Below are 27,744 nucleotides of genomic sequence, written 5' to 3'. Positions count from 1 at the left end.
TACATATATACTGTATATACATAAATGCATGTAACGACAATTAGTGAAAAAAGGGACCATGAGTTTAAAAGAGAAAGAAGGGGTATATGGGAGGGTTCGGAAGGAGAAAAGGGAAGGGGAAAATGATGTAATTGAATTATAATCTCAAAAATAAAAGAAAAATAGAGAAATTATTACTGATTTATATTAAGGATGTCTATATGCAAAAAAATCCAATTCTCTGAGTTTTTAGGGTACATGGCTGAATGATATTTAGTGAGAAGTCCATGTGACTAATTCTGGCCAGTGCATTATGAATAAAAATGAAATGTATGATATCCTAAAAATTGGGAAGCAATAGAGGGAGACACCTGCCTTAGTTTATTTTCTATTGTTGAGATAAACCCCATGATTAACAACAACTTGGGGAGGAACGGGCTTGTTTGACCTTACAGCTCACAGCACATCACAAAGGGAAGCCAGCAGGAACTGGAAGGACCCAGAGGCAGCAGCTGATGCAGAGGCGATGAGGAAGTGCTGCTTACTGGCTACTCATCATGGCTTGCTCAGCCTGCTTTTTTATAGAACCCAGGACCACCAGTCCAGATGTGGCCCCACCCACAGTGGGCTGGGCCCTCCCACATCAGTCATCAACTGAGAAAATGCAGCACAGTCTTGGTAATATGCTAATCCGGTGGGAACATTTTCTCAATTGAGGTTCCTTCTTCTCAAATGATTTGAGCTTGTATAAGGTTGACATAAAACTAGCCAGCACAACACCCAACACACACACACACACACACACACACACACACACACACACACACATGCACAGAAAGGATTCCCAGATGCTGTGTGGAAAAGTACAGTCCCAGTACTGGATGACAATTGTATCCAAAGAAAAAAGACTTTTTTGTATCAAAAGGGGGGGGGGTGCTAAGGAAACAGTTTGCATAGTTTGGTGTAAATGAATTACTGGTGAAATGAATAGGAGTTCAATCTTCCAGATGGCAGACAGGAAGGGACGCTTGTTCCTGGGTAAAGTGAGTCATAGAACATGAGAGGAGCACAAGGAACAGGACTCCAGGGCTCCAGGGCTCCCTCTCTCCTTACTGGGAACCTACACCCTACTTTTTGAGACAAGGTCTTATGTGCCCAGGTTGGCACAGACTCAGCAGAAGTCTTCCACCTCCTGAGTGCTGGTGACTAGTATATGTCACCATGCCTGGTTCATGCTTTGCTTGGGATCAAATCTAAGTCTTAGTGGGCGGGACCCTTTCTAATTTACTCACGCAGTCCTGTCAACAGGCAAACAGAGGCCTCTGATCTGATTGAGCGGAAGCAGACAGGTAGCTATACATGGGGAAGGGATAAAAGATGTCTCCAGGAACTGAAAGACAGGACTGCTGATGGCAGCGCCGTGTCCTCACCCTGACTCCTTCTCCATGGGGCTCTTTACAAATGGAGGTACAGGCTAGGGGTGGGCACATATCTGCAATCTCTGCACTAGGGAGGTTGAGGCAGGAGGATTTCAGGTCAGCCTGGGCTATATAGTAGGAACCTGTCTCAAAAACCTGACCTAGAATTCATGTGCCATAAATCACACCAGTGTGAAGCATAGGATTCACAGGTTTCCGTGTGTGCACAGGCTGGGCAGTGGCCACCACTGTAACTGAAGTTCCTTTACACCGTAAGAAGGACCTCTGCCCGTTTTCTGCCATCCCAAACCTCCCATCCCTCCCTACCTCAGTTACTCTGACTCTGCTTACCCTCTGCGTTTCTGTCCTGGACATGGAATCAGAATAGGTGGTGTCCTGTGTCCTGTTCTCTGATCACAATGTCACATTTTTGATGATCCAAGCTGCACATGGATCAGTACGAGGTTCTTGGTGGCTGAATTATATTCTGCTGTGCGAGTGTATTAGGTGGGCATTTGCTTGTTGCAGAGATTGGGTAAAAGGGAATTGTTGACTCTAATGAGGTGGTAGGAGTTCCCCAGGTAGGCCTGGGTTTAGGAAAGTACTTAGTCAGATGTTAGGAAAAACAAAGGATTTGATAAATCTCAAAGGAGAAAGAAAAGTCAGTAGCTCTTTTATACAGCGTGCAGGGAGGTGGGGCGTATGGGGGCTCTATTGTTTTCCTTTGTGTGTGTGTGTTCACATTTGTGTGTATAACTGGGGGCACCTTGCTGCCATGGTGCATGCATAGGGGTCAGAAGACAGCCAGGGGGTCAGTCACCTTGTGTGCTTCTGGGGATTCTCCTGACTGCCTCCCGTCACACCCCTAAGAAAGCTCGACCCAGCTTTCCTGGGTTCTGGGGTTTGAATCTAGATCCTCACACAGAACACACACATTACTCACTGAGCCTTCTCTGCCGTCTGTCTTTGGATTTCTACTGGCTTGTCTAGCTTATGCTCCTCTGGTGGATTTTGCAGGGTGGTGTTTTCTGTTTTTCTGTCTCATTCTTCACTTAGCACTTAGCTGCCTTCTCTGGTATTAGTGGAGGTTGTTTTTTTTTTTTTTTTTTTTTTTTTTTTTTTTGTTTTGTTTTGTTTTCTGAAACAGGGTCTCACAATGCAGCCCTGGCTGGCCTGGAGCTTGCTATATGACTAGGCTGGCCTTGAACTCACACCAATTTGCCTGCTTCTGTCTCCCAAGTGCTGGGACTAATGTGTGTGCCTCATGCCTGGCTAATGGAATCCTTTTTGAACATTTTCTCCCATATCCTCTTTTGGCAATTTTGTTTGTTTATTTGAGACAAGATCTCAGGTAGCCCAGGCTAGCCACAAACTTGGTAAGTAGCAGAGGAAGGCTGACAACTCCAATTTCTATTGGCTTTTTTCTTTTATCTTCTAGTTCAGTAGTTCTCAACCTGTGGGTTGTGACCCTTTGGGGAGTCCAATGACCCTTTCACAGGGGTCACATATCAGATATCTTGCACAATCAGATATTTACATTACATTAAGATTCATAACAGTAGCAAAATTAGTTATGAAGTAGCAATGAAAATTTTTTTAGGGGCTGGAGAGGTGGCTCAGCAGTTAAGAGCATGGATTGCTCTTCAGAGGACCTGGGTTCAATTCCCAGCACCCACATGGCAGCTCACAACTTCCTGAAACTCCAGTTCCAGGGAATCTGACATTTTAACACAGACATACATGCAGGCAAAACACCAATGCACATAAAAATAAAGAAATAAAAGATCCTTTAAAAAGATTTTTTTAAAAAAATTAACACTCATATATGTTCTTTTTTAAAGATTTATTTTATTTATGTATATGGGTACTTTTTTAATGTATGTTGGTGTTTTGCCTGCATGTCTGTCTGTGTGAGGGTGTTGGATCCCCTGGAACTAGAGTTACAGACAGTTGTGAGCTGCCATGTGGGTGCTGGGAACTGAACCTGGGTCCTCTGGAAGAGCAGCCAGTGCTCTCAACCACTGAGCCATCTCTCCAGCCCCATGAGAACAATTGTATGGTTGGGGGTCACCACAACATGAAGAACTGTATTAAAGGGTCACAGCATTAGGAAGGTTGAGAACCACTGACCTAGCTATATGTTTTCAGCTAAATATATGCACTTTTTGGAGGCCAGGCAGTCCTCCTGCGTCAGTGTCCCAGTAGCTGGAATCACAGGCCCCCACCACCAGACCCAACCTGAACATGTTTCTTTAGTGTTTGCTCTTTCGATGATAGCAGCAAACCTCTAACTCATCATGAGGTCTTGCTGCTCACGTGGAACTGCTCCGAGAATAAGGAATAAAAAGCAGTGATGTTCTGACATGTGAGTGACCATGAGGACATGAAGCTGAGTCACAGAAGCCATCACAAAGGCCACCTCTTGCCTTGTTCCTTTTATGGGAAATGTGCTGAGCAGAGGACTCCAGGGAAGGAGACCGTGGGCCACTGCTCTCCTCTCACAAGGAAGGGAGGATGGCAGAGTGGCTGACTGAGAGTCAGTCACAGGACTCCTTTTTAAAGGAAAATGTTCTAATTCCATCCATTTATACAACGTGTCTTGGTCATACCATCTCCCACTCGCTCAGCTCCCCCCACGGCATATATCCCATTTCTTAACTTTAAGTCTTTTTAAAAAGAAAAAAAAACACTAAATCCACTCAGTGCTGCCCATATGCACATGTATATGGGGTCATATACTGGGGTATGGGTGACCTACCAAAGCCCTCTCCCCAAAGAAAAGTGACATGTCCCCCAGAAGCCATCAACTGCCACCGGCTCCCCAGCTAAGGGCATTAGGAGTCCCCGTACTCCATGTTGGGAATTGTAACGTTCTTGATCTTTTGTGGGTCTCTGCAGATGATCACAGAGACTGTAGTTCATGTATGTAATGGCCATGTCTTGTCCAGAACACAGCATTTCATGGCCCCCTCCCCATCCTCCAGGCTTGCGTCCTTTCCACCTCCTCTCCTGAGTCTTCCGGAGATGGTTGGAAGGTTCTAAAGTCGACTGCAGTGTCAGCCAACAGTGAGTGTTCTGTGAATAAATAAAGCACCATCGAATTCTACACTTCAGTTGTGTGCGTGTAGTATGTGTGTTCAGTGTGTACACTTATGCACGCCCCGTGTGTGTGTGTGTGTGTGTGTGTGTGTGTGTGTGTGTGTGTGTGTGTGTGTAGGTCAGAGGAGGACCTACCGTGTCCACTGTTTTGTGGGGTTGGGGTCAGAACTCAAGTCCTGACACTTGTGCAGCTGGCATTTCATCCCCGGAGCGTCTTCCTGGCCTGACTTCTGCGTTTTAAACATGAGTTGAGGCCAGTAGTGTGATGTCAGTGTCCTGCAAATTTGGTTCATATTTAGGATCCTTTGTCTTCACCATGAAAATTATTTTTAGGGGCTGAAGAGATAGCTCATCAGTTAAAAGCACTGGCCACTCTTCCAGAGGTCCTGAGTTCAATTGCCAGCAACCACATGGCAGCTCAGACTGTCTATAACTGTAGTCCCATGGGATCCAGTGCCCTCTTCTGGTGTGCAGATGTACATGCAGATAAACACTCATAATCATAAACAAATAAATCGTAAAAATAAATAAATAAGCAAAACTATTTTTAGCATCCCTTCCAGCAGGTGCTCAGGGGTGGTAATGCATTTCCTCAAGTTGGTCTAATGTTATATTTTGCTTACCTCACCCTTTTGAGATATAGGCTCATTTATGTAACCCAGGCTGGCCTCATGGGTAGCTGAGGATGACTTTGAACTTCCAATCCTCCTGCCTCCACCTCCCTAGCTCTGGGATTACAGTCATGAGTTTACACCTAGTTTATGCAAAGCTAAGGTTGGAACTCAGGGCTTCATACATACTAGGTAAGTATTTGATCAACTGAGTTATATCACCCTCCTCCCTTTTAATAAAGTATTTTCTTTTAAAATTGTCTGTGTTTGGGTTTGTGCACATACATGGAAATGCTCATAGAGACTGGAAGAGGGTGCTGGATCCCCTGAAACTTGAGTTACAGGCATTTGTGAGCCATTTATTGCTGGTGCTGGAACCAACCTAGGTCCTCTGAAACAGCAGCAGTATGCTCTCTGTTGAAAAAGAATATTCTTGGTGTTAAACCAAGAAATACACGAGCAGCTAGGCAGTGGTGGAGCACACCTTTAATCCCAGGCTTCGGGATGCAGCGGCAGATGGATCTGTGAGTTCCAGGCCAGCCTGGTCTATAGAGCAAGTGCCAGGACAGCCAGGGCTACACAGAGAAACCCTATCTGGAACCACACCCCCCTCCACCCCACCACCACCTCCACCACCTCTACCTCCACTACCTCTACCACCACCACCTCAACCACCACCACCACCTCCACCACCTCCACCCTCACCACCACCACCTCCACCACCACATCCACCCTCCACCACTTCCACCGCCTCCACCCTCACCATCTCCACCTCCACCACCTCCTCCACCTCCACCTTCACCACCACCTCCACCTCCACGTCCACCTCCACCACCTCCACCATTTTGGTTCTGGGAACAGAATTTCCAGGTCCTGCAAAATCAGGAACTCACTATGTAAACCATGCTTGGTTTGAACTAACAGAGATCTGCCTCTGGCTCTGGAATGCTGAGCTTGAAGGTGTATGCCACCACATCTGGCCAGGCTTGGATTTTAAAGGTCTTCAAAGATCATTTGTTGAAGACTCTCAAGGCAGTGGAAACATTAACAGGTAGCAGATTAGTGAGAGGAAGCCAATTCACTGGGGACATCCCAGTCCCTCTGTCTGCCTTCTGCTTCCTGGTCTCTATGAGTTGAGTGATTATACCACACACTGCACTGTTAGGTTCTGCCTAACCACAGCTGGAACAGCAGGGCTGGGACTGTGAACTGAAATCATGGGCCAGGATAACCCTTACCTCCTCAAAAGTCAGTGATCTCAGGTGTTTTGTTACAGTGATGAAAACTGTCACTAATGTTCTGACTAGTCATATACTAAAGCCTATGTTCAGTTCTGTTAGAGCAGGAAAATGTCAGTTCCCCGCTTAGTTCTATAATGTATATAGTTGATACTTTTAGTCTGTGCTCTGTACTCGTTATGTAGTCCTGGCTGTCCTGGAGCTCACTCTGTAGACCAGGCTGGCCCCTGACTCACAGAGATCCACCTGCCTCTGCCTCCTGGGTGCTGGGATTAAATGCGTGTGCCACCACCGCCCAGCTGTGCTCTGTACTCTTAAGGCTTAACCTTTCTGTAACATCAACTGGATGTCAAAGATACTCATCAGGATCTCTTCTTGCAAGCTGAGCAAGCCACGAGGAGCAAGCCAGTAAGCAGCACCCCTCCATGGCCTCTGCATCCGCTCCTGCCTCCAGGTTCCTGCCCTGTTTTAATTCCTGCCCTGACTTCCTTCAGTGATGAACAGCAATATGGAAGTGTAAGCCAAATAAACCCTTTCCTCCCCAAGTTGCTTTTGGTTATGGTGTTTCATCATAGCAATAGTAAACCAATCTAAGACTGTATGTGTGTGTGTGTGTGTGTGTGTGTGTGTGTGTGTGTGTGTGTGTGTGTACGGACCCTGTCTCAGAGAGACCCTGTCTCTGAATATATATTCTCTCTCTCTCTCCTCTCTCTCTCTCTCTCTCTCTCTCTCTCTCTCTCTCTCTCTCTCTCTCTCTCTCTCCTCTCTCTCTCTCTCTCTCTCTCTCTCTCTCTCTCTCTCTCTCTCTCTCTCTCTCTCTCTCTCTCTCTGAGACAGGGTCCTCGTAGCTCAAGCTGGTCTCCCCTTGTTCACTATGTATCAGATGGCCTTGACCTGGTCCTGAGTACTGGGACTAATGTCTGGCTCCTCATTGGCTCTGGGGATGGAACTCAGGACCTCCTTTTTGCAGAGCAGGTTCTTTATAGATGGAGCCATCTCTCCAGGCCAGGGCTACTGCTGTTAATATTTATTTTGATGCAGCCTTGTTTTCCACCTAGCTTGAAGCTTAATTTTTCTTTTATGCTAAAACATTTTGGACTTTTTGACAAATGAGTTCTAGGTAATGCATCAAATTAACATACCCCAAAAATTAAAAAAAATTCCAGTTGGACTGGTTTTAATTTTTTCAGCTTTTTAATGAGATTATTTTGCTATTTTTTTGGAATCATTTCTAACTCCTTTCTCTTGTTTTGGATTCCATTCCAGTGACTGTTAGGTCAGAGGAAGGAGCGATTCTAAGACCCTCTAGGGCAGTGGTTCTCAACCTTCCCAGTGCTGCGGCCCTTCAATACAGTTGAATCCTAATGTAAATGTCTGTGTTTTCCAATGGACTTAGGCCCTGAAGGGGTCGTGATCCACAGGTTGAGAACTGCTGCTATGGGGCTGGAGAAATGGCTCAGTTGTTAAAGGCATTTGCTGCTTTTCCAGAGGATTTGGGTTTGGTTCCCAGCACACACACTGGGTGGCTCCTGACTGCTTGTAACTGTAGCTCCAGGGGATCTGATGCCTTCTTCTGGCATCCCTGGGCACTGTATTCATACATACATACACACATACATACACACAAAATTTTAAAAATAGGCTTGGTATGGTGGCACATGCCTTTTATCCTAGTTGCAAAGCAGAGGCAGGTGGATCTCTGTGAGTTCAAGTGCTGCTGGCCTATAGTGAGTTCCAGGCCAGCCAGGTTATATAGTGAGACCCTGCCTCAAATACAAATTTAAAAATAAAAATAATCTTCTAAAAATTTAAACATTCTTTTAAAACATTTCTTTATTTATGTGCAAGTATGGCTATCCACGGACAGTTCTCTCCTTCCACCACCTGGGTCCTGGGGATCGAACCCGGGTGCTCAGGCTCTGCCGCAAACGCCCTGCTCCCTGAGCAGTCTCCCCAACCCTGCGCTGTCTCCAAAGTCTAGAACATACAGCTTTCTGGGGGCATTTTCCTGACTGACAGGCTCATGTGGTTTGACTTTATAAAAGTCATTTTATTTTTGTGTATATATGTATGAGTGCTCAAGGAACCCAGAGAAGGCATTGGATCCCTTGGAGCTGGAGTTACAGGTCGTTGTAAGTCACCCATCATGGGTGCTGGGAGCCAAACTCAGGTCCTCTGGCAGGCAATAAGCACTCCTAAGTGCTGAGCTCGCTCTAGCCCTGGGGGTGGGGTGGGGTGGACTTTCTGTGTAGACCATGCAGACCTTGAGTTCCTCACAGTCCTGGGACTGAGACCAGCGCCACCGTGCTCAGCTTCGATCGACTCTGAAGGGAGGGACAACAGTGTATCTCCTTCCTTTGCCAAGAAGCCTCCAGCTGGAGCATCATCCTAGGGTCTTTGGGGCAGTTTAGAACATCTTCTCTACTCAGGGACAGAGGTGTTCACATCCTGCTCTTGTGACCAGGAATCAGAGTCCTGCTGCTTCCAGTCCTGGGTTTACAAGGTGCTGATTGTGAGGCAGAGGCCCACCCTTAATGACCTTCAAGCCTGCTGGTAGCTCCCTGACACCCCTGTAGCTGGAACTGTGGAGAGCTGGCTCTGTTGGTCTTTTTGATGGAATCACCCCTCCCGACTGTGTTAAACGCTGAACATGGACTCATGCAACTACAGTTTGCAAAGCATTGATACTGAATCTGCTTGATGAGGGGACTCCTTCCCCACTGGTATGTACGGGGCATGAGTGTGTCTGCGCATATTGGTCTATGTCAGTGTACATAAAGGCCAGAGGTTGATCAAGTGTCTTCCTCAGTCACTCTCCACCTTATTTTTGAGACAAAGTCTCTCTTCAGTGAACCTGGAGCTCATCAACTGGACAAGACTAGCTGGCCAGCAAGCCCCGGGGATCCTCTTGTCTCCATGTTCTCAGCACTAAGATTATCAGCACATGCTCCCACAGCACTCAGGGCCTCATGCTTCCCTGGCAGTTACTTTACCAATGGGCCATCTCCCCAGCCTCTGAGAGCACACTTCTGTTTGTACATGTTGTATGCACTTGTATGCATCCATGCATGTGTGGAGGCTGGAGGAAGCCATCAGGTGAACATCACTCTCTGCCTTATTCCTGCACGAAGCCCTGGGGACGAATCGAAGGGCTCAAAGGTGCCCCCTTCTGGTAGGCAGGCTCATAGCCACCAAAGCCTCTGCTCTGGCACAAGGGTCAGTCAGCCCAGAAATCGATCCCATAGACACAATCCTGAATTCCTCCAGCTTTATTTTGCAGTTGAAAACTTAAGAAAAAAGTCTATTTCTCAAGAGAAACAAACAACAAGAAATCCTGCTGTCTAGTGGCCCAAGCCCCACGTATTCATGTCACAGGTCCCTTGAAAAGGAGCCTTCTCCACATGCCCTGGAAGCATCCTGTGTGTGCATCCTAGAGAAGGAAGCTCCCTAACCAGTCTGGAGGCCATGGCTCCCCTCCAGGAAGTTCATACCTTCTGAGATCCCCGGTGGCAGGGGGAGCCTGGGCCAGGCAGCCTTGCATCCTCCCGGTCACTGCCATCCCAAGGCTCAGGTTGAAGAAACAGTTTCTGGGTGAGTGAGGCAGTATCTTTCTCGATGTGGGTTCCGGAGGTGTGTGCCTCGGCCTGGCCGCCGTCCAGTGAAGTTGCAGGGTGGATGCCCCGGGCCAGCTGGGAGTCCCTCAGCTCTGGAGACACTGGGAGTGGGGCTGGCCCTCTGCTCTTCCTTTCTGCACTTGGCAGCAAGCGCGGTTTCCCTCGGGTTCCTGGCCGTCTGCACTGGTGGTCCTCTCCCAGCCAAGGACCTCGCCCAGGAACTAGGATTGGGCTCGAAGGGGAAGAGCTTGACATCTTGGGCAGCCTGTGTTGACTTGGAAAAACTCTCCAACCATAAGAAAAGAGAAGGGAGGTGGTGCTGTGAAGCAGAGAAGGAAGGCCCTACCATTTCCTGGGAGTGTGCCGGGGGTCTCTCTGGTAGCCCCTGGCCCTGATTGAAAGCAAAGCAGGCATGGGCTGTGGTTCCCACATACTGTGGGACAGTGTGTGGGCCCCAAGAACTCAACCGCCCACAGAGGCACTCCAGAACTAAGCAAGTGTCTGCCAAGGGCTCCTTGGCAATGGGAAGACCATGATATAGTACCCCACCAAAGGAAGAGCTGAGGGTCAGCACCTGAGGCTCTGGGAGCAGAGAATATGCCTGAGTCTGTATAGGGGGCGAATACACCCGAGCCAGTGCAGGGGGAGAGAGAATACACCTGAGCCAGTGCAGGGGGAGAGAGAATACACCTGAGCCAGTGCAGGGGGAGAATACACCTGAGCCAGTGCAGGGGGAGAGAGAATACATCTGAGCCAGTGCAGGGGGAGAATACACCTGAGCCAGTGCAGGGAGATAAAACTTAAGTCATGCTGGAATTGAACACTGAGGGATCCAGGCTGTGAACGTGCTGCTGACATCTGAATGGTTCTGGAACATCTGAATGACTTCTCTCTGCTTTGAGGAGGAGCCAGCCCTACCTTAAGGATGTCAAGCTGCTGAAGTGTGGTCCCCATGAGCTCATGGGCACAGACCCCAGGAGGGCTCCACACAACCTCTGTAGTTTAGCTTCCACCAATAAATATGGATCCTTTCTTGATTGAGTGAGTGAGACAGGGTCTCGTTAGCCCAGGCTGTCCTTAAACTGTGTAGCCAAGGGTGACCTGGGCTTCTGGTCTTTCCCTGCTGAGCCCTCTCACGGGCCCTGTTTTTATTTTTAAATTACTCGTTCAAGTTCCCTAGTGGTTCTGTCTGTTTAGATTGTTGTATCATTTCTGACCCCGGTTATTTAGTCTTCTCTCATTAGTCAGTATAACGAAGTTGGTCTGGTGTGGAGTTTACTCCTTTTCCACTTCATATCCCAGTTTACTTCTGCTCAGGTCTGCGTTTCCTTCTCCCAGCTATAGACTGGGCTTTCTTTTTCTGACAACTGAAGATATAAAATTTAGTTGTTGGCTTAAAGTTCTTTGTGTGTGCATATGTTGAGTGTGGAGGTCTGAGGCCAACCTCAGGTGTCCTCTTCAGGTGCCACATACCTCTTCCCTCCTTCCTCCCACCCTCCCTCCCCCCTCCTCCCTCCCTTCCTCCCCCTCTCCTTCCCTCCCTCTCTCTCTCTCTCTTTCTTCTTTCTTTCCTCTTTAATGAAGGGTCTATCACCGAGCTCATTGATTAGCTGAGGTTGGCTGGCCAGCCAGGGAGCCCCAGGGGCCCGCCTGTCTACTTCCCTGCTGCTGAGGCCACACGCCTGTGCTACCATGCCTGCCTTTGGCTTGGTTTATGTTTGTTCTGGGGATCAGTCCTCTTGCTGGTGTGGTGAGTGCTTTGCCCATGAGCCTCCTCTAGTCATGTGTCTTTGCCCTTTGTGCCTCAGGTTTTCCTGCGGATGTTTCCAGGTCAGCTGCTCAACTCTTCCATCGAATCTTTCCATCGAAAGCTTTTTAGTTTTAGACATTTTGTTTTTTTCATTTTCCTAGTTGTGTGTAGATGTTTAACAGTGATGTCCAGCTATTGTGTATACAAGGACAGCATTTAAGAGTCCTTGTAAGACATTTAGAGGCTTTGTTTCTCGAAGGTGGGTTTCTGGGGCTGTCGTGTTCACACCTTTGAGCACACACTGTCCTTTCGTGAATACTGTGTATTTGCAGTCTTTGCACATGTCCTAAGCATAAGGAAGGACTTTCGTGGCTCAGCTTGTTGGGCCCCGCAGACCTACCCTCTAATTCTCCGTGTTCTCAGCTGTGGGAAGCTGGTGGTGCTGTGGTCCGCTGCCCTCGCCACCTACATACAGTTCTGCAGCGGTCCTCACCACTGCCTCCAGCCAGATACCAAAACTACACCAGTGTTCAGAGCAGAGTAGGATGGGACAGAAAACTGTCCCCACAGCAGTCCCTGGTGAGTGGAAACGCAATGCAAACAAGCTCTCCTGGGGGAAGCTGGGCAGCTACCCTGAAGTCAGCACAAGGTGGCGGGGTGGGGGCGACCGCAAGCAAAAACACCACTTGGGTATAGTGCATGCGCATGCGCGTGCGCATGCGCGGAGGCCAGAGGCCAGCTGCCAGAGGGCTCCTTGGGCACTGCCCATCTTTTGATGGGGACAGGGTCTTGCTACAGCTGGACCGAGTCCTCTGTCCCCTTCGTTCTGCAGCTGTGTGCTGACAGTTCTTGCTATAAACCTAGCAAGAGTATTTAGGACATCACATACTTCCTGACAAGGGCTCTATCTAGCCCCAGAGCTCGCTCTCAGTTTCTCACTCTGTTGGGCCTCCCCAGGTCACATTTCCATCACACTGACTTTCTCTTCTGGTTCACATTTTAACCTGAGCTTCACACACCCGACTCTTACATTACTTCTAGAAATTTCTTTTGACATGGTGTTCATCTTTGAATGTGTTCTTTCATGTCTTTAAGAATCCCAGGCTTCCAGGCAGTGGTGGCGCACACCTTTAATCCCAGCACTCAGGAGCAGAGACAGGCAGATCTCTGAGTTCAAGGCCAGCCTGGTCTACAGAGTGAGTTCCAGGACAGCCAGGGCTACCCAGAGAAACTCGAGAAATAAAACAAAACAGACTCCCAGGAGTTCAGGAGTTCAGGTCTCAGGCATATCCCCTGTCGTTCACTGCAGTTATGACTTCTAGGTTGGATCAAGAAACAGACGTGCTGTCAGCTGCCACTCTGTGTCAGGGTCACAGGCGGCACAGGTTCTGAGTGTACAAGGCTCAGAGGGTCCTCAGGGCGCCTGAGACACTTGCCTTGGTGGCAATAGTCTCTAGGCCTCTGCATCTCTGGTTTTCCGTGTGTGTGTGTGTGTGGGGGGGTGTCAGAGGTTAATCTCAGGTGTTACCCATTAGCCTTCAGACACTATTCACTTTTTTTCCCAGACAGGACCTCTCAATGGCCCAGAGCTAGCCTAGTTAGACCTAGGCAGGCCTAGGCCGGCCAGTAAACACGGGATTCCCCTGTCTCTGCCTCCCCCGCACTACTGTGACAAGCACATCATCACACCCAGCTTTTCCCCTCCTGGTTCTGGGGATCCAACTCACGCGTACAGGGCGAGCACCTTACCAGCCAAGCTGTGTCTCCCAACTGTTCTGTCGGCTTCTCTTCTTTTTAAGAAACTGTATTAATATTTATTTTGCATGTATGAGTTTTGCCTTTGTGTCTGTCTGTACACCGTGTGTGTACCTGGTGCCTGTGAAGGTCAGGGCATCACTTCCCTGGGACTGGACTTACAGCCAGCTGTGAGCCATTATGTGGGTGCTGGGGATTGAACCTAGGTCCTCTGCAAGAGCAGCCAATGATCATATCCACTGAGCCATCTCTCCAGCTCTGTCTTAAGACAGAGTCTTGCTATGTGGCCCAGGCTGCTCTCACACTGGCATGCCTCCTGTCCCTGCCAAGCCGGCCAGCTCTTTCCTCATGAGAACTGCTCTGCACACAGCTTTGTTAGGACTCTGTGCTCCCTAGAGAACTGAGCATTGTCATCCCTGTAGCAGCTCAGAGAATGTACTGGTTTTCCATTTGGGATGGGACCCAGATGAGAACTTACCACCACACTGCAGAGGAAGGGCCAACGGCAGAGTCCTGGGCACATAGTAGATATAGGCAGCCGCTAGGTGGCAGGCAGCTTGCAGCTCCATGGGGTCACAGGTGTCCTGGACACACAGTCTGAGGAATGGGGCAGGGTCCACCTGAAACAAATGCCTGCCCATCACTGTGCCTGCCCATCACTGTGCCTGCCCGTCACTGGGCCTGCCCATCACTGAGCCTACCCACTGCACAGGCTAGATCAGGCTTCTCTCACCCTGTGGTTTGTCTGCTGAGTGGGCTCTGGCCAGGCGCAGCCTCACACTCACCACCTGGAAGCAGTTCCCCAGACTGGAGCGGGGTTCCTGGAAGAAGGCCTGGCAGATGGTGCTGTGTCCTGAGCATGGCTGCTGCATCCTCTACAGCATCACAGTCCTCACCCACCTGGATGGGAACACACAAGACTCGAGCCTCCATGAATACCACTTTCTCCTGGGCACACTGCCCGAGATGCCTGTATCCTTGAGTGGAGTGTGGGTGTTCCTGCTTCATCCCAGACCTGTGCAGCTGTCCTCCACTAAGCCTAGAGGTAGGCGTGGCAGGAAGGGTTTCCCGAAGCTTACCTGCCAGGCCTGGGTGAGCTCCTCCAGGCTGGCAGCTTCTGTGCCATCTGGCAGCATTAGCTCATCATCTGCCTCATTGTTATTGGTACCCAGCCAGCCAGCCGATATACCTGTAGGGCAGGAGGGGCCTGCTGAGAAAGCTTCCCTCTCCCCTCCCCAGGGCACCAGAGCTCTCAGAAGTGGGGAGGGAAAAGAGGGTCTAAAGATGGACTCTGTGCCTTGCGGCACTTCCCCCACTGTCCCAGCCCACAGGGCCAGTTAGCAAGCTTTACAGGCACCTCTTGGGGGTCTAGCTGCATGATGGGGACCTCATGAGAGCCGACTTCATTCTATATGGACTGTCCCCAGGGAAGAGAGCCCTGGGCCAGATGCTGGCCCTGGGAGCAGGAATGAGTCACTCAGCCTTTGCTGGGTCATCTGTAATAGAACAGGAACCACCAGGACTGAGAAGTAGACAGCTGTGTCACACTAGAAAGGAGGCCAGCAGTCACTGCCACCCCAGGGAAGTGGCCTGTCAGCAAAGGCAACATTTGGGATTATTTCCAGCTCTTGCCCATTGGTCTATGCTCTTCTTTCCCACCAGGGACACTAACAACAATGTTACTGAGAAAGGGGCACATCACCCTCAGCCCTGGACTCTGGCTGTGGAGTAGCTAGAAAAGGCCCTTGTGGGCAGCACCAAGCCCTGACCCATGTGGTGCCACAGGCCCAGTGTCAGGCTGCAGAGGCCTGCTGGCACGTCACAGGAGACAGACACACCATCCTCACTGCTCAGCTCAACCTTGGGCCCAGTGTTCAGCGTAGCAGGAGGCAGATCTAAATCCCAGCAGCCGTTCCAAGGCCCCGCAGACAGCGTCATACAGCTTGTAAGCCTGTGGACCACACGGGAGAAGCCAGGAATCATCCCAGCACCAAACCTTTAGACAACATGCAGACTAGAAGCTCCAGGGAGTCCCTCCCACTTCCGTGCACGCACCTTCAGGCTTGGATACAGCACGAGGGCTGTGTGGTTCAGCTCCCACTTCCGTGCACGCACCTTCAGGCTTGGATACAGCACGAGGGCTGTGTGGTTCAGCTCCACGCGAAGGACCGTGAACCCCGAGCTTGTGCAGCTCAGCATCAGAGTTTGGTGAGTGAAGTCCTTGGAAAGCAGGAAGCTGCCACAGCAGGGACCCAGGCCCCACACCTGTCCATCCAAAGTCACCAGGCCACCACAGCGTAATCTGAGAAGAGGCCAGGCCAGCTCAACACTAAGTAAACCTGCTGCCCTGGAACTAGTGTGCTCCCAAGTCTGGGGACTCTCCTAAGACCCGAGTTCAGGAGTGCTATCACACAGTAAACCGCTCCACACCAGCCTGGTGCTGTGCCCCTCTGTAGAAGACTTGGGCTCAGATGGTGTGCTTACAGCCCACACAAGCCAGCCACGGTAGTCCTTCTGTTCCACCCAGGAGGGAACCGAGGCTGGAGAAGTCATACAGCAGTGTGAACAGGTGCAGGTTTCCCAGGGCCTCCCAAAGGCACACTGAGGCCTCCCTAGCAAGCCTGCCCTCTGTCCGTGGCCTTCCAACCATAACTGGAGCTCAGCCCTACTCCTCCACCAAAGCCCTCTGGGAGAAGCTGGCCTCAGAAGGAGCCCTCAGCTGCTGCATATCCCTGCTATATTTTGGACAAAATCCAGAGTCTGTAGTCCCAGATGACCTCACCAAGCCCAGGAACTTGTAGGGCTAGCCTGTGATGTCAGGGTTTTGGCAGGCTTTCCTGTGGCTGCTTGTCATCAAGCCCTATAGGACTTCGCTCCACAGGCAGAGGGTTTCCCAGGGAAAACGGGGTGGACAGGCCAGGCAGGACTTACACTTGAAGGAGCTCCCCAGGAGACGCCGCCGGAACCCATGGAACTCAGCCAGCACGTCAGCCTCATACAGCCTGCAGAGTGACCACAGCAGCTTCTTCTCCACCAGGTAACTGACCGCCTGGGCCGCATCCAGGGGCTGGTCCCCCGGCAGGAGTGGTAGCCTGACCATCACGGAGCGGTTCCTAGAAGGGACATAGAGGAGCTGGGTCCCCTGTGAAGTTGGGATGTCTCACTGAGCCTCACCTCCTCTCCCTGAAGGACGGTGATGTCACAAGAAGGAGAGGTTTCACATTAGCAGGCTGTCCCCTTAGAGAGGGCCTGCCTCTGTCTGGGGAAGCGTCTTCAAAATATGGACCAAGGTCCTGCAGTAAGGACACAGCTGTCGGATTTTGTGCCCTGCTCCAGGGGACAGTGGGGTGATGGGATGGGCGTGGACCCAAGGAAGGGGGACCTCCACTCAGGGTGCTGTGTCATAAGCATACAGGCACAGTTAGATGATGCTGAGTGGGCCAGAACAGGATCCCAGCCAAGGGGAAGCTGGGGGAGGGGAAAGTGGTCTCTGAGACTTCTACAGGTAAGTAAAGACTCTAGAACTTTCTCAGGCTGTGAATCAGAAGCCCAGCAAACCTGGGGTTTGAAGGAGCAAGGAGGCAGCTGATGACAGACTCTAGAGTAGGAAGGGGATGGGCACTGGGCGTGGCCACCACAGAGCTACAGGAACTCCACTGTCACAAGAGACCCCAGTCCGTCCTGTGTGCTGAAGCGTTCTTCCTACACAAACCCCGCCAGGGTTGCAGCTGTCTCCATCATTTTCCTAGGAGGTATGCCCCAAGTTCAGGTGGGGAAACTGAGGCAGAATAGGAGTCCTACCAAGTAGGCCCAAGCTTTCCATACCCAGGAGGCACCATTTTGCCACCTGCTGGGGTAGGAGGGAACTGCAGGCATCCTTGGAGGCTCCCACCTGTGGGGCCTGTGAGACCACCTGTGAGACCCCTTCTTCATGACGAACCCCTTCTCACCCAGCAGTCCCTAAGGTGCCAGCACACTGCCTCAGCCCTCAGAGCTGTACAAGAATAATCCGTGTGGTTCAAGTCACCACAGTTGGTTCCGCAGCATTGGTTACACATGTACAGAAGGGCCTGCAGCCTTGTCACTTGTCTGTAAAGGGACCTCCGTCCCTCTAGCTGTTAAGGCCACACACTTTGGAATCACCTCTCACTGTTTTTACCACCTACATCCAGTTGAGTCTCAGTTCTCCAGGCTGACCTTAAAAACACAGCTGGATTCTGGCTGCCTCTCAGCCCTTCCATATTGCCATTGTTCTAGCAATCACATACCCAGCCACATTGTTCAAAATGTCCATCTCCATAATCTATCCTCAACATGATCCACTTTCCCTTGGGCCAAAACCCTTGTGTGGTGCGTGTGCCCATCTCCAAGCAGGAGCCAAGGCCCTGGGCCAGCTGGAGTCTGCTCAAATCTTGCTGGCTTCCTTACTCCTGGCTTCAGACAGGTGCCACAGGGCTACAACCTCACCCCTGTCTCTACACAACTAGTGTGCCCTACCCAGAACCCCCTGCTCAAAGCTCACCTTCTGGGCTGGGGCAATGGCTCAGTGGTTAAGGCACTTACCACGAAAACATAAGGACTGGAGGTCAGAACCCCACATGAATGCGGGCTGAGCATGGTATCACTTGTAATTCCATTCGCAGAAGGCAGAGACAGGCGATCCCCAGAGCAACCTGGCCAGCAAGACTAGTCCTATCAGTGAGCTCTGGGTTTGATTGAAAGAGCCTGCCTCCATGAGTAAGATGGAAAACAATAAAGGCAATTCTCTGTCAACTTGAAGCCTTCACATACATGTGCACACATACATAGGCCCGCGGAAGTGTATACCACACACACGAGAAGTGGGGATCCCTTTCTCAGTCAAACTGCACCATTGCGCATGCCCCTCCTCTTCGGTCCACTTTTCTGACCACTGCTTTCAGTGGTGTGTGCCACCTAACACATGGGCCAGGGACTGGGACCCTGCCCCGCACACCATATCCAGGCTGCTGCCAAGAATGGCTTTCCTATAGCTAAGGCTTTTGCAAAACCAACTAGAATATGAACAGAGCTTGAGCCTCAGTTTCCCCTGTCAAATGAGGACCGCCTGTATGGCAGTGTCATCCTAAGAGTGAGATGGACCAGGTTCCGGCATTTGCTGTGTCCCGTCATGTAGCAAGAACACAGGACCCACAAGTCCACCCCCACTTACCTGGCTGAGTAACTGTATATGCCCCATTAGGGTTTGCAGAGCCTCCTCAAGGCCCAGGAGACCTCAGCCTCATCCCAGGACAGTGCATGGTGGGTGGCCTGGGTAGGGGCAGGGACAGCTGTCAGAACCACCCTCAGTGAGCCCAGCTCCACCCCACCCTATCACACACATCCTCACCAGCTCCAGGGCACCCATCATGGCTCCCAGGGCCACCTGGATGGGCCTTAGCCTCCAACTTTCTGGCAGCCTGAGCAGCCCGGCCTGCAGCCACTGCCTAGCTTCCTCAGCCCACTCTCGCCACACCTCATCCAGGGGCCTCAGCGTCACCTCCAAGTAGGCCTCCTTCAGCGTGGCCAGGGGCTCTGCAACAGGTAATCACCTTGAGGCCCCAGAGCTCCTGGCTGTAGATGAGAACCTCTACAGTGCAAGCCAGGAAAGTTAGCCATGCCTAACACCCCAGGCCTAGAGGACATGGGGTCTGTGCCCTGGAGTAAGGGGTGGGGTGCAGAGTGCACAAGACTGCTGACCTGGTTGCCTGGAACTGGTGGGAAGGGCCTGCTACCCCCATTGTTCTAACGTGCCTCCCAGAAAGCTGTGTGGCAACTCTGGTAGAAGCCCTGTGGATCTACACAGGGCTCCCCCGGTAAATGCTTCCTCCAGGCATCACAATTCAATCCAGGGGGAGTTAGTGCATCCAGTACGCCATGGTGGAGCTCTGGATGCTGCATGTAGTGTTTCTGGACTTCAGTCCAGCACCTTTCCCCATCACCAACTCTGCTCTGCACCGTGTTGCCGTGATCAAAGTCATGAGGATACTTGTGTGCTCCTGGCCAGTCACTGGCTTGGGGACTCTGGCATAGCCATTCTGAGCTAGGGGCAGAGACACTGCTTGCTTTAGTCCTCAACAAGGGTCTCAGGCCAAAAGGACCAGGATGGTCCTTAATTGTGGGGAGGCCAGGTTCTCAGCTTGCTTGGCCCTGGCGGCCCTGGAAGCCTCACAGCAAGGCTGTGTGCATGAGAGACGCCAGGCAGAGGATGGATGAAGCCTGGGCAGCAGACATAAGCGGGCGTTACTTTGGAGCCTTCAAGGATGGAGAAAGCATGCCAAAAGGGCGCAGAGGTTGCGGGAGCCTGAGAAATAAGGTATGGGGCTCTAAAGAAATTAGACTGCTTTTCTGACAGAGGTAGTGGTGCGAGGACAAGTGTGAAGGCCTAGGGTCCTTGGGGCTGGGGCTGGGGGCAGGGTTGTGTGCTCTCCTGTACTCACACTCCAGCTCATTCTGCAACTGCTCCATCTCCGCCTGCAGCTGCTCCAGGTAGAGAGGCAAGTGACTGGTCAGCTTGAGCCTGACCTGACCTCGGCCCCACAAGGTGGCTACCACCTGGGTACCTGCCTGAACTGCACCCAGCCCTACCTGGGTCAGTTGCACCAGGCAATCTGCTGCTCTGGCCAGGGTGCCCACCAGCTGTACCTGGCAGGGAAACCAAGGCAAGATCAATGGGAAAACTACAGACAGCATTCGCCAGCCTGTCACGCCTGGGCTGGAGAGCTGGGGCCAGGCCAGGCCAGAGGGCCCCCTACATGCTTCCTTAAAAGGGACTACCCACCAGGTTCTGGAACCCTCTCCCATAGACATCCAGGCTTTGGATCTTCTCTTCCAGCTGGGCTTGCATCTGGGAGCCAATTGCTGTCATCATGGACTGTGGGGCAGAGGGACAGGTGAGGACTAGAGAAAAGGTCCTCTAGGGACTGGAGAGGGTGTAACTGCCCTCAACTGTCCACTCGGATTTTCTAGGCACTGTTACACTCAGGGACTGGGCACTTGGCCAGCAGCTCTCCATCCCAGGCCTTCTTACCTCCATGTGGCTCAGCAGGGCCCCCTCACAGCCATGTGCGACTAGGATGAGGCTCTGGTTGGCTGCCTGCAGGGTCAGGCGGCCCAGTGGCTGGGCATGCTGCCCACTGTTCTGCAGCAGGGCCTCCACCTTCACGGCCCTCCTGTGGGCGCATGCCTGTAGCGTCACACTTTCTTCTGTGCTCCCTGAGCCAGGAAGGGACTGAGGTTACATCCAGGCCTTCTCTACCTGTCTCCCCAGTGCCCTACACAAAACCTCAAGGTATTAGAGTTTAAGGGTCTTGAGCTGTACCACCTAAGTGATCCCTTCTCCTGGGGATCACTTCACACCCACCTCTGGGTAGACCAGCCAGATCCACCCCACAACCACCCCACACCACCTCCCCACAGCCTCACTTAACTTGGCAAAGTCAGTACAGATGTGGACAGGAAGCTCACCCAAAATTTGAGGTTTTCTTATGCTTCTAAGCTTTCAACAGGATAGGATCCCCTGTCCTCTCTCGGACAAAGGTGGCGCCTGGCTTAGCTGCCCTGGGGACCTTCCACTTACCTTCTACATGGGTGGCAGAAGCCTGAAGACAGCTCAGGGCCTGGGATACCAACAGTCTTAGTTTCTCATCCTTATCCACGCTGCCCTCTAGTTGTACCAAGCTGTGGGAAGCTGAGGTAGCGATGCGGCCCAGGAGGAGGAGCTGCTGAGCTCTGGGGCCTTGGAGCTATGAACCGGACAGTAGAGACCTGAGTGGGCCTGGCTGCTAGGGCTGCTCTGGTCCATGGCCTCTGCCTGTCCCAGGCTCAGGGAAAGGGTAAGAGTGAATCAGTAGAGAAGGGATAGAAAGATGCCCACGCTGTTCTTCCAGGAGCACTGCGTTCCCTGCCCTCCACCCCTGCTACACGGCTCAGAATCCCACCACATATAGTAGCACACATATAGCAAAGCCCACCTTGTAGGTGTCTCCCCACCAACCCAGTCAAGGAGGCTCAGACCCCACGTCCTTGCACACTCCGGGCAGATGTGATTGGTCTGGGATCCCAAGCACTTCTCCTTTGGCAGTCTCAGTGTCCAAGGGGCACATGTGCACGAAGCCTGCGTCATTGTGTTTACCCACATCCCTGCAGGCACCATCCTTGAGGGAGGAGGTGCAGGACTAACGTTTGTCAAATGAACTGGGACAATGTCAGATGCTTCAAGGTCCCAGGGAAAGGGGCCATTGAAAATGACAGCGACTGGTAGAGAACCTCGGAGAGCCGGAGCCACGCCTGCTCTAGCCTAGCTGCTAGATCCTTCAACTGAAAGCTGTGCAACCTCAAATAAGGGTGTCACCGTCTCTGAGCCTCAGCTTCCAGCTGTAAACTGACATGGATCAGTGGTTCTCAAAGCTCAGCAGAAATCAGAGGCACCCTTGAGTCTTAGGGGTTGAGCTGCATTCATCAGTCTCTGAATTCTTTGCAGAGGTTGTCAAGGGAAAATGAGGCCACAGCAGGGCTGCATTGCTGAGGTGGCACAGCCTGGGGGATGGGGCAAGGACTGCCGGGCAGCACTGAAAGCCAAAGCCAACCAGCAGCTACTTGAAGTTAGCCGTGGCCGGGGACCGGAAGAGCCCACCTGTGGTTCGGTTTCAGCACCCCTGTTATGGCCAGAGAACAGGGACCCACCAGCCTGGCTTGGTGCCTGTCCCTGAATCCGACCTTCCTCTGTTTGTGGGCAAAGGCTGCACCTCACAGACCCCAGAGCAGGGGAGGAGAGTGAAGGGTGGGGACCACACATCTTGCGTGCCTGACAAGTGCTTGGCCTCAAGCCCTACTCTCTGCCTCTGACTCCAGGAGTGCTATCAAGCACCGGTTTGTAGCTGGGACAGAGCAGGCCTCGTTGTAAGGCAGTGGCTGGCCCCGAGACTCAGCACACTGAATAGAAATGGTCATGGCCTCTGGGCATGACCCCATCTAGAAATGTCATCTGTGATGGTTATTCTTGGTTGTCAACTTGACTACATCTGGGATTGGCTAAACTCAAGTGTCTGGGCACACCTGTGAGGAATTGTTTTCTTTTCTTTCTTTCTTTCTCCCCCCCCCCCTTTTTTTTGACAGGGTTTCTCTGTGTAGTTCTGGCTGTCCTGGAAGTCCTCTGTGGGCCATACTGGCCTTGAACTCACAGAGATCCACCTGCCTCTATTTCCCTTACACTGGGATTAAAGGTGTGCGCCTCCACTGCCCATCTCAGGGATTTTTTTTCTTAATTAGCTCATTTAAAGTGAGAAGATCCGATTTTAATCCAGATCTTTTGAGGGGGCAGATTACCTTTAATCTGGGCCACACCTTCTGCTGACAGCCTATATAAGGACATGGAAGGACATGGAAGAAGGAAGCTCTCTCTCTCTGCCTGCTTGCCCTCACTGGCAAATCCATTCCTTCACTGGCATTAGAGCCTACTTCTTCAGGATTATGGTGTCTACTGAAGACCAGCTGAGACTTCCAGCCTTGTGGACTGAGCAACTACTAGATTCTTGGACTTTCCACTCTTAGACAGCCATTGTTGGGCTAACTGGACCCCAGCCTCTGAGCCACTTGAATAAATTCCCTTTATACATATGCATTCCATCAGTTCTGTTCCTCTAGAGAACGCTGACTCACACACCATCCTTGTCAATTTGAGAAGGATAGAATCTGTTTCTTGGTTATAGAAGGGAAAGGCTGTGGGGTAGTGGAGGAGCCCCTCTGTGGGGCCTGGACAGACCCTGGGGTTCAGTAAATACTCCCTAGAAAGGAAGTCCTGGACCAGCAGGATATTGGCCTGAAGTTCCACCGATGGCCACTAGATGGCAGGGCAGCCCAGGCAGTGGGGCTGACAGCATGGAAAACTGGGAGGGCTTAGACTTCTGCCTCCAGCTGCCCAGAGAAGTCCGGTGCATTAGGTCGGCTGTGGTTGTAGAGGGTAAGGCTAAAGTGCAGGCCCTGGTCAGGGTCTGGAGCAAGATCCAGCTGGTACTGAGACCACAGCAGGAGTGCACCCTGGTCCAGACTGTGCTCCCCGGAGAATGAGAGGGCCTGAAGGAAGACAGCAGAGGTTCCAGAGGTCAGGAGACACGCTGGACCCTGGCCCAGGCTGTGGGGGTGGCAGACTCTACTGCCCCACCCACGACCTTCACCAGCAAAGCCCCCTAAACACTGACGCATGCCTGCAGAGGTGTGTGAGTGAAGCATGCTCGCAGAGGTGTGTGAGCAAAGCATGCCTGCAGAGGTGCTGTGTGTGAGCGAAGCATGTGTGAACGAAGCATGCCTGCAGAGGTGTGTGAGCGAAGCATGTCTGCACAGATGCCTGTGTGTGAGCAAAGCATGCCCACACAGGTGCTGTATGTGAGCAAAGCATGCCTGCAGAGGTGTGTGAGCGAAGCATGCCTGCAGAGGTGCTGTGTATTATCTCTGCACGCATGCCTGTGTGTGACCTCTGCAGGGCCAGCAGGTGCCCTAAGGCCACTTGTGAGCCCTGTTCCCATCCTTCCCACCGTCCTCCAGGCCCTGAACATACAGCTTGGGTCTGTCCTGCTTTCCTCCACTCTGGACAGCTCTCCAGGAGCGCAGCACCTGCCTTACCTCACTCAGCAGAAGCTGCTTTCATGACAGCGGAGAGAGCAGGGCGACTCACTTATGAGACTCGATGGTCAAACACTTAAACCTTACGTACTGACTGCCCTTTGCAGAAGAGTCTGTGGCCCCTGGGAGGTAGGGGTGAGGAGGTGGGTAGATGGGGGTGGGTAGATAGATGGGAGGGTGGGTGGGTAGACAGACAGATGAATGGGTGGGTGGACAGACAGATGAATGGGTGGGTAGGTAGATAGATAGATGAGAGAGAAGGTAGGTGAGTAGATGGACAGATAGATGGAAGAGTGGGTGAGTGGATGGACAGATCTACAGGAGGGTGGGTGAGTGGATGGACAGATCTACAGGAGGGTGGGTGAGTGGATGGACAGATCTACAGGAGGGTGGGTGAGTGGACGGACAGATAGACGGGAGGGTAAGTGAGTGGACGGATAGACGGGAGGGTGGATGAGTGGATGGATAGACAGACAGGAGGGTGGGTGAGTGGATGGATAGATCTACAGGAGGGTGGGGTGGGAAGGCAGGTAGGTATGTGTGTGGATGGGTGAGTGAAGGACAGGAAAGAGTAAGAGACAGATAGATAGAAGGACCTGAGAATGGTGAGGGGCTCGGGCAACAAGCCCAGGTAGGGCCAGGTACAGGTCCCAGTGTGTGCCTCAGCGATGGTGGTGGTGACAGATCTCGTTTACACGTCCTCCTGAATATCGGTCTCCCCTGTGTACACCTTCCTTCTCTCACACACTAGAGACAGAGAAGACAGATGCCAGGCAGCTGGGGCAGAGCCACTGGGAGAGCTCTACTTGGGTTGGCCCTACTCTGCCTGTCCCAGGTGCTCCCCTCCTCAGGGCCCCTGGTTCCCCTGTTCCCATCCTCAGCACACTCACCCTGGGCAAGTTGCAAAGCCCCAGGCGGAGGGTGTGGCGTAGCTTGTGGGTGTAGTCAGTCTCCACTGTCCCCGGGAAGCTGTGCAGGCCACAGGGGGCCAGGAGGATGTGCTCTAGTGTGGCCTTGTCCCACTGGGGTAGCTGGTGCTTCTGGAATGGTGGGTCATGACATGGGGTTATCACGTAAGAGAGAATACCCACGGCATCCACAGGGGTGACTAACCCACAGAGGCCAGGTGCCAGTGACCCCAGCCTCAGAACCCCAGGGTCTCAGAAGTCTTGGGGGGTACAGAAGGGCTGAGGGGGTACACTCTCAGAGCCAGCTCGTTTCAATAGTCTGACTTTCGTCTCACACTCTGAAGAGCTCACTTAGCCCCACTGGAAGCCCTGGGTAGTTGGGAGGTACTTGCCCTGTCGTTTCGGGGAAGGTAAGCCATCCCGCGTCTCCCACCCCATGTCTAGCAGACCCTTTAGCACTACCAGCTCCTCCACTCTGCCCAGCACTAATCAGAGTGTGTGATGTACTTGTTGGCAGGACAGGACTGTCGCACCCATTTCAGATGAAGGAAGGCTCAACCAGAGGAATCAGTGGCCTAGACCCTCTGGCATGGCCAGCACTTGAACCCAGAACCACACTGCCTTAAGCTCAGTACTTCCCATGGCTGGCAAGGCCCTCTGTAGATGACCTGCACTGAGTCTGGCTTGCTGGGCCTCACCTCATATGTCACATTCTGCTGCAGCCGGCGTCAGCCCCAGGAGAGGTCAAGCTGCTCACTGAACACGCCCGGGGTCCAAGTCAGGGCCGCGCAGGCCTGCAGCGGGCCCAGGTCCCAGGTTCCCTGCAGCTGACAAGAACAACGGAAAGATGAGCCAGAGGCCTGCTGGGAGTTCCAGAACTAGGAGGATCCGAGGCAAGAGCTCACATACCTGACCTGGGGAGGCAGCTATCCCAGGCCACACTGTGCGGAGAGGACCTGTCAGCCCAGGTGACCTCCAGAGTCACAGGTGAGCCTCTGTCCCGTGATTGCTGAACCTGCATGAGGGAGGAACAGAGGTGAGGCCATTACTGCCTCTGAGGGCGAGATGCTGGCTAGATTGTGGCTGCCTTCATCTTCCCTGGAGAGGACATGGGGGTTCCAGGAACTTCTGCCCTCCTTGTAGGTGTCCATAGCCCCCTACCGGGAGACTGAGAAAGGCCCCTCCCTTGATGATAGACAGCCCCTTCTGGGTCCTGAGTGTCCTGCCTGGTCATCCAGCCTCTTCCATCGGAAGCCCTGGCCTCGGTCTTTGTGCTTACCATCCAATAGCTCACATTCCTGGGGGCCTTGGCTGGTAGTCCTCTTCTCCCATGAAGGTCTCACCTTGGCCTTTCAATCCAGCTCCCTGTATACTTGCTCCAAGATGCTTATCACAATTTCTGAGTTTTAAAATCCCATTTGCCTGCTTGCATTCTGCTGGCCTAATGTATTTCTGTTCACTGGTGATAAGAAGAGGCCCAGAGAAGCCACTCCAGTTCAAGGATGCACAGCAGGCTAGGGAGTCCAGCTGCCCTGCTCTCAGCCCTCCCTGAGGTGGCTAAGTATGCAAATTATCACACAAATGAGCTCAGAGCTTCTTGAGAACCATTTCCTTCATTAAAACCCAGAGTCTGCAGGTGCAGAGCCTGGGCCCAGGGCTCGGGCACCACATTGCTGAAAGAGCAATTGAGTCGAGGACCCTCGAGGCCCCCAGCCAGGCATCTGTGACTCTGGAGAGTGCTCTCTGCTGAGCAGGGCCTCCTCCCTCCCCCATCTAGGAGCCCAGGCCTAAGACCTGCGGCCTCCCTGCCTTCTGAAGGCTGCTGACCTCTGCCCCACCTGAGAGGTGGAGAGGGTGGGCAGGGTTTGTGGGAGCCAGTTCCCCCTTCCCTAGCCACTGGGAGCAGGGGAGCAACACCAGCTGAGCCTTTCTTGCTGCCCCAGCCAAGCCCTTGCCATCCCATTTACTGGGAAGGAGCCTGAGGCTCAGGGAGAGCAGGTGCATGCTGGGAGAGTGGCTGAAGGGTGCCACGCTGGCTCTGTGACCCCGGAGGAGTGCCACACCTGTGCTTCAGTGTCAGGTTCTGAAAACGGGGAGAGTAACCGAATCAAGCGGGTTTGGAGGTAGGATGGATTTGTGGCACAGTACCACATCAACGGTGCTTGTCACCAGGGACTGAAACCCAGGTCCCCTGCCCCCACTTTTGGGCACCTAGAACAGCTGGCTGACTGCCATAGGTTCCCTGAGCAAGGCGGGTCCCCCAGGGGCTCCTGCCAACCCCACTGCCTACCTGGTCTTTATTGTCCCAGGCCACAGCCAGGTCAGCATGGTGGCTGCCTCTAGAGTACTCTGAGGACAGGTGGACAGGGACAGAGACAGCTGGTGGGAGGACTCCACTGTGGGGGAGATGGGTGGAGAGTGTGGCAGTGAGGTCATGTGAGGTCATGGCTGTGAGTTAAGGTCACGGCAGGAGACTAGTTCCGACGCAGCTGATAACAAAGCCATTCAGGCAGGTGATCACACTCACCTATTCTACAGAACTTGGAAGCCACACATTCAGTCACAGTGACTCTTAAAGCATCCTAACTGTCCCCACAGGAGGCTCTATTCTCTTTTCCTAGTGGTGGTATTGTGTTCCCAAAAATATTGTGTACCCTAATAAACTTATCTGGGGTCAGAGACGGAACAGCCACTAGATACAAAGGCTAGGAAATGGTGGCACTCACACCTTTAA

At 52.3% G+C, this 27,744-nt stretch overlaps 1 protein-coding gene across 1 annotated transcript in view; it reads right to left on the bottom strand.

Annotated features, from left to right (window-relative positions):
* Positions 1-9,460: 9,460 nt before the first annotated feature.
* LOC131916223 (uncharacterized) overlaps positions 9,461-27,744 on the bottom strand; it is a 130,064-nt gene continuing 111,780 nt past the window's right edge. The window contains 21 exon segments of the mRNA XM_059269531.1: positions 9,461-9,478; positions 9,837-10,051; positions 13,943-14,084; positions 14,250-14,339; positions 14,544-14,653; positions 15,234-15,396; positions 15,398-15,415; positions 15,580-15,766; positions 15,956-16,004; positions 16,396-16,577; positions 18,656-18,753; positions 18,833-19,017; positions 19,923-20,127; positions 20,264-20,356; positions 20,513-20,697; positions 21,062-21,227; positions 23,392-23,556; positions 24,993-25,115; positions 25,679-25,837; positions 25,912-26,025; positions 27,301-27,359. Of these exon segments, the coding sequence (XP_059125514.1) occupies positions 9,461-9,478; positions 9,837-10,051; positions 13,943-14,084; positions 14,250-14,339; positions 14,544-14,653; positions 15,234-15,396; positions 15,398-15,415; positions 15,580-15,766; positions 15,956-16,004; positions 16,396-16,577; positions 18,656-18,753; positions 18,833-19,017; positions 19,923-20,127; positions 20,264-20,356; positions 20,513-20,697; positions 21,062-21,227; positions 23,392-23,556; positions 24,993-25,115; positions 25,679-25,837; positions 25,912-26,025; positions 27,301-27,359 (2,726 nt within the window).

The sequence above is a fragment of the Peromyscus eremicus genome, chromosome 8a, assembly GCF_949786415.1.
Source record: "Peromyscus eremicus chromosome 8a, PerEre_H2_v1, whole genome shotgun sequence".
Classification (NCBI taxonomy): Eukaryota; Metazoa; Chordata; class Mammalia; order Rodentia; family Cricetidae; genus Peromyscus; species Peromyscus eremicus.
Note: the sequence above shows the minus strand (reverse complement) of the source record. Positions and strands in the feature narration are given on the sequence as shown.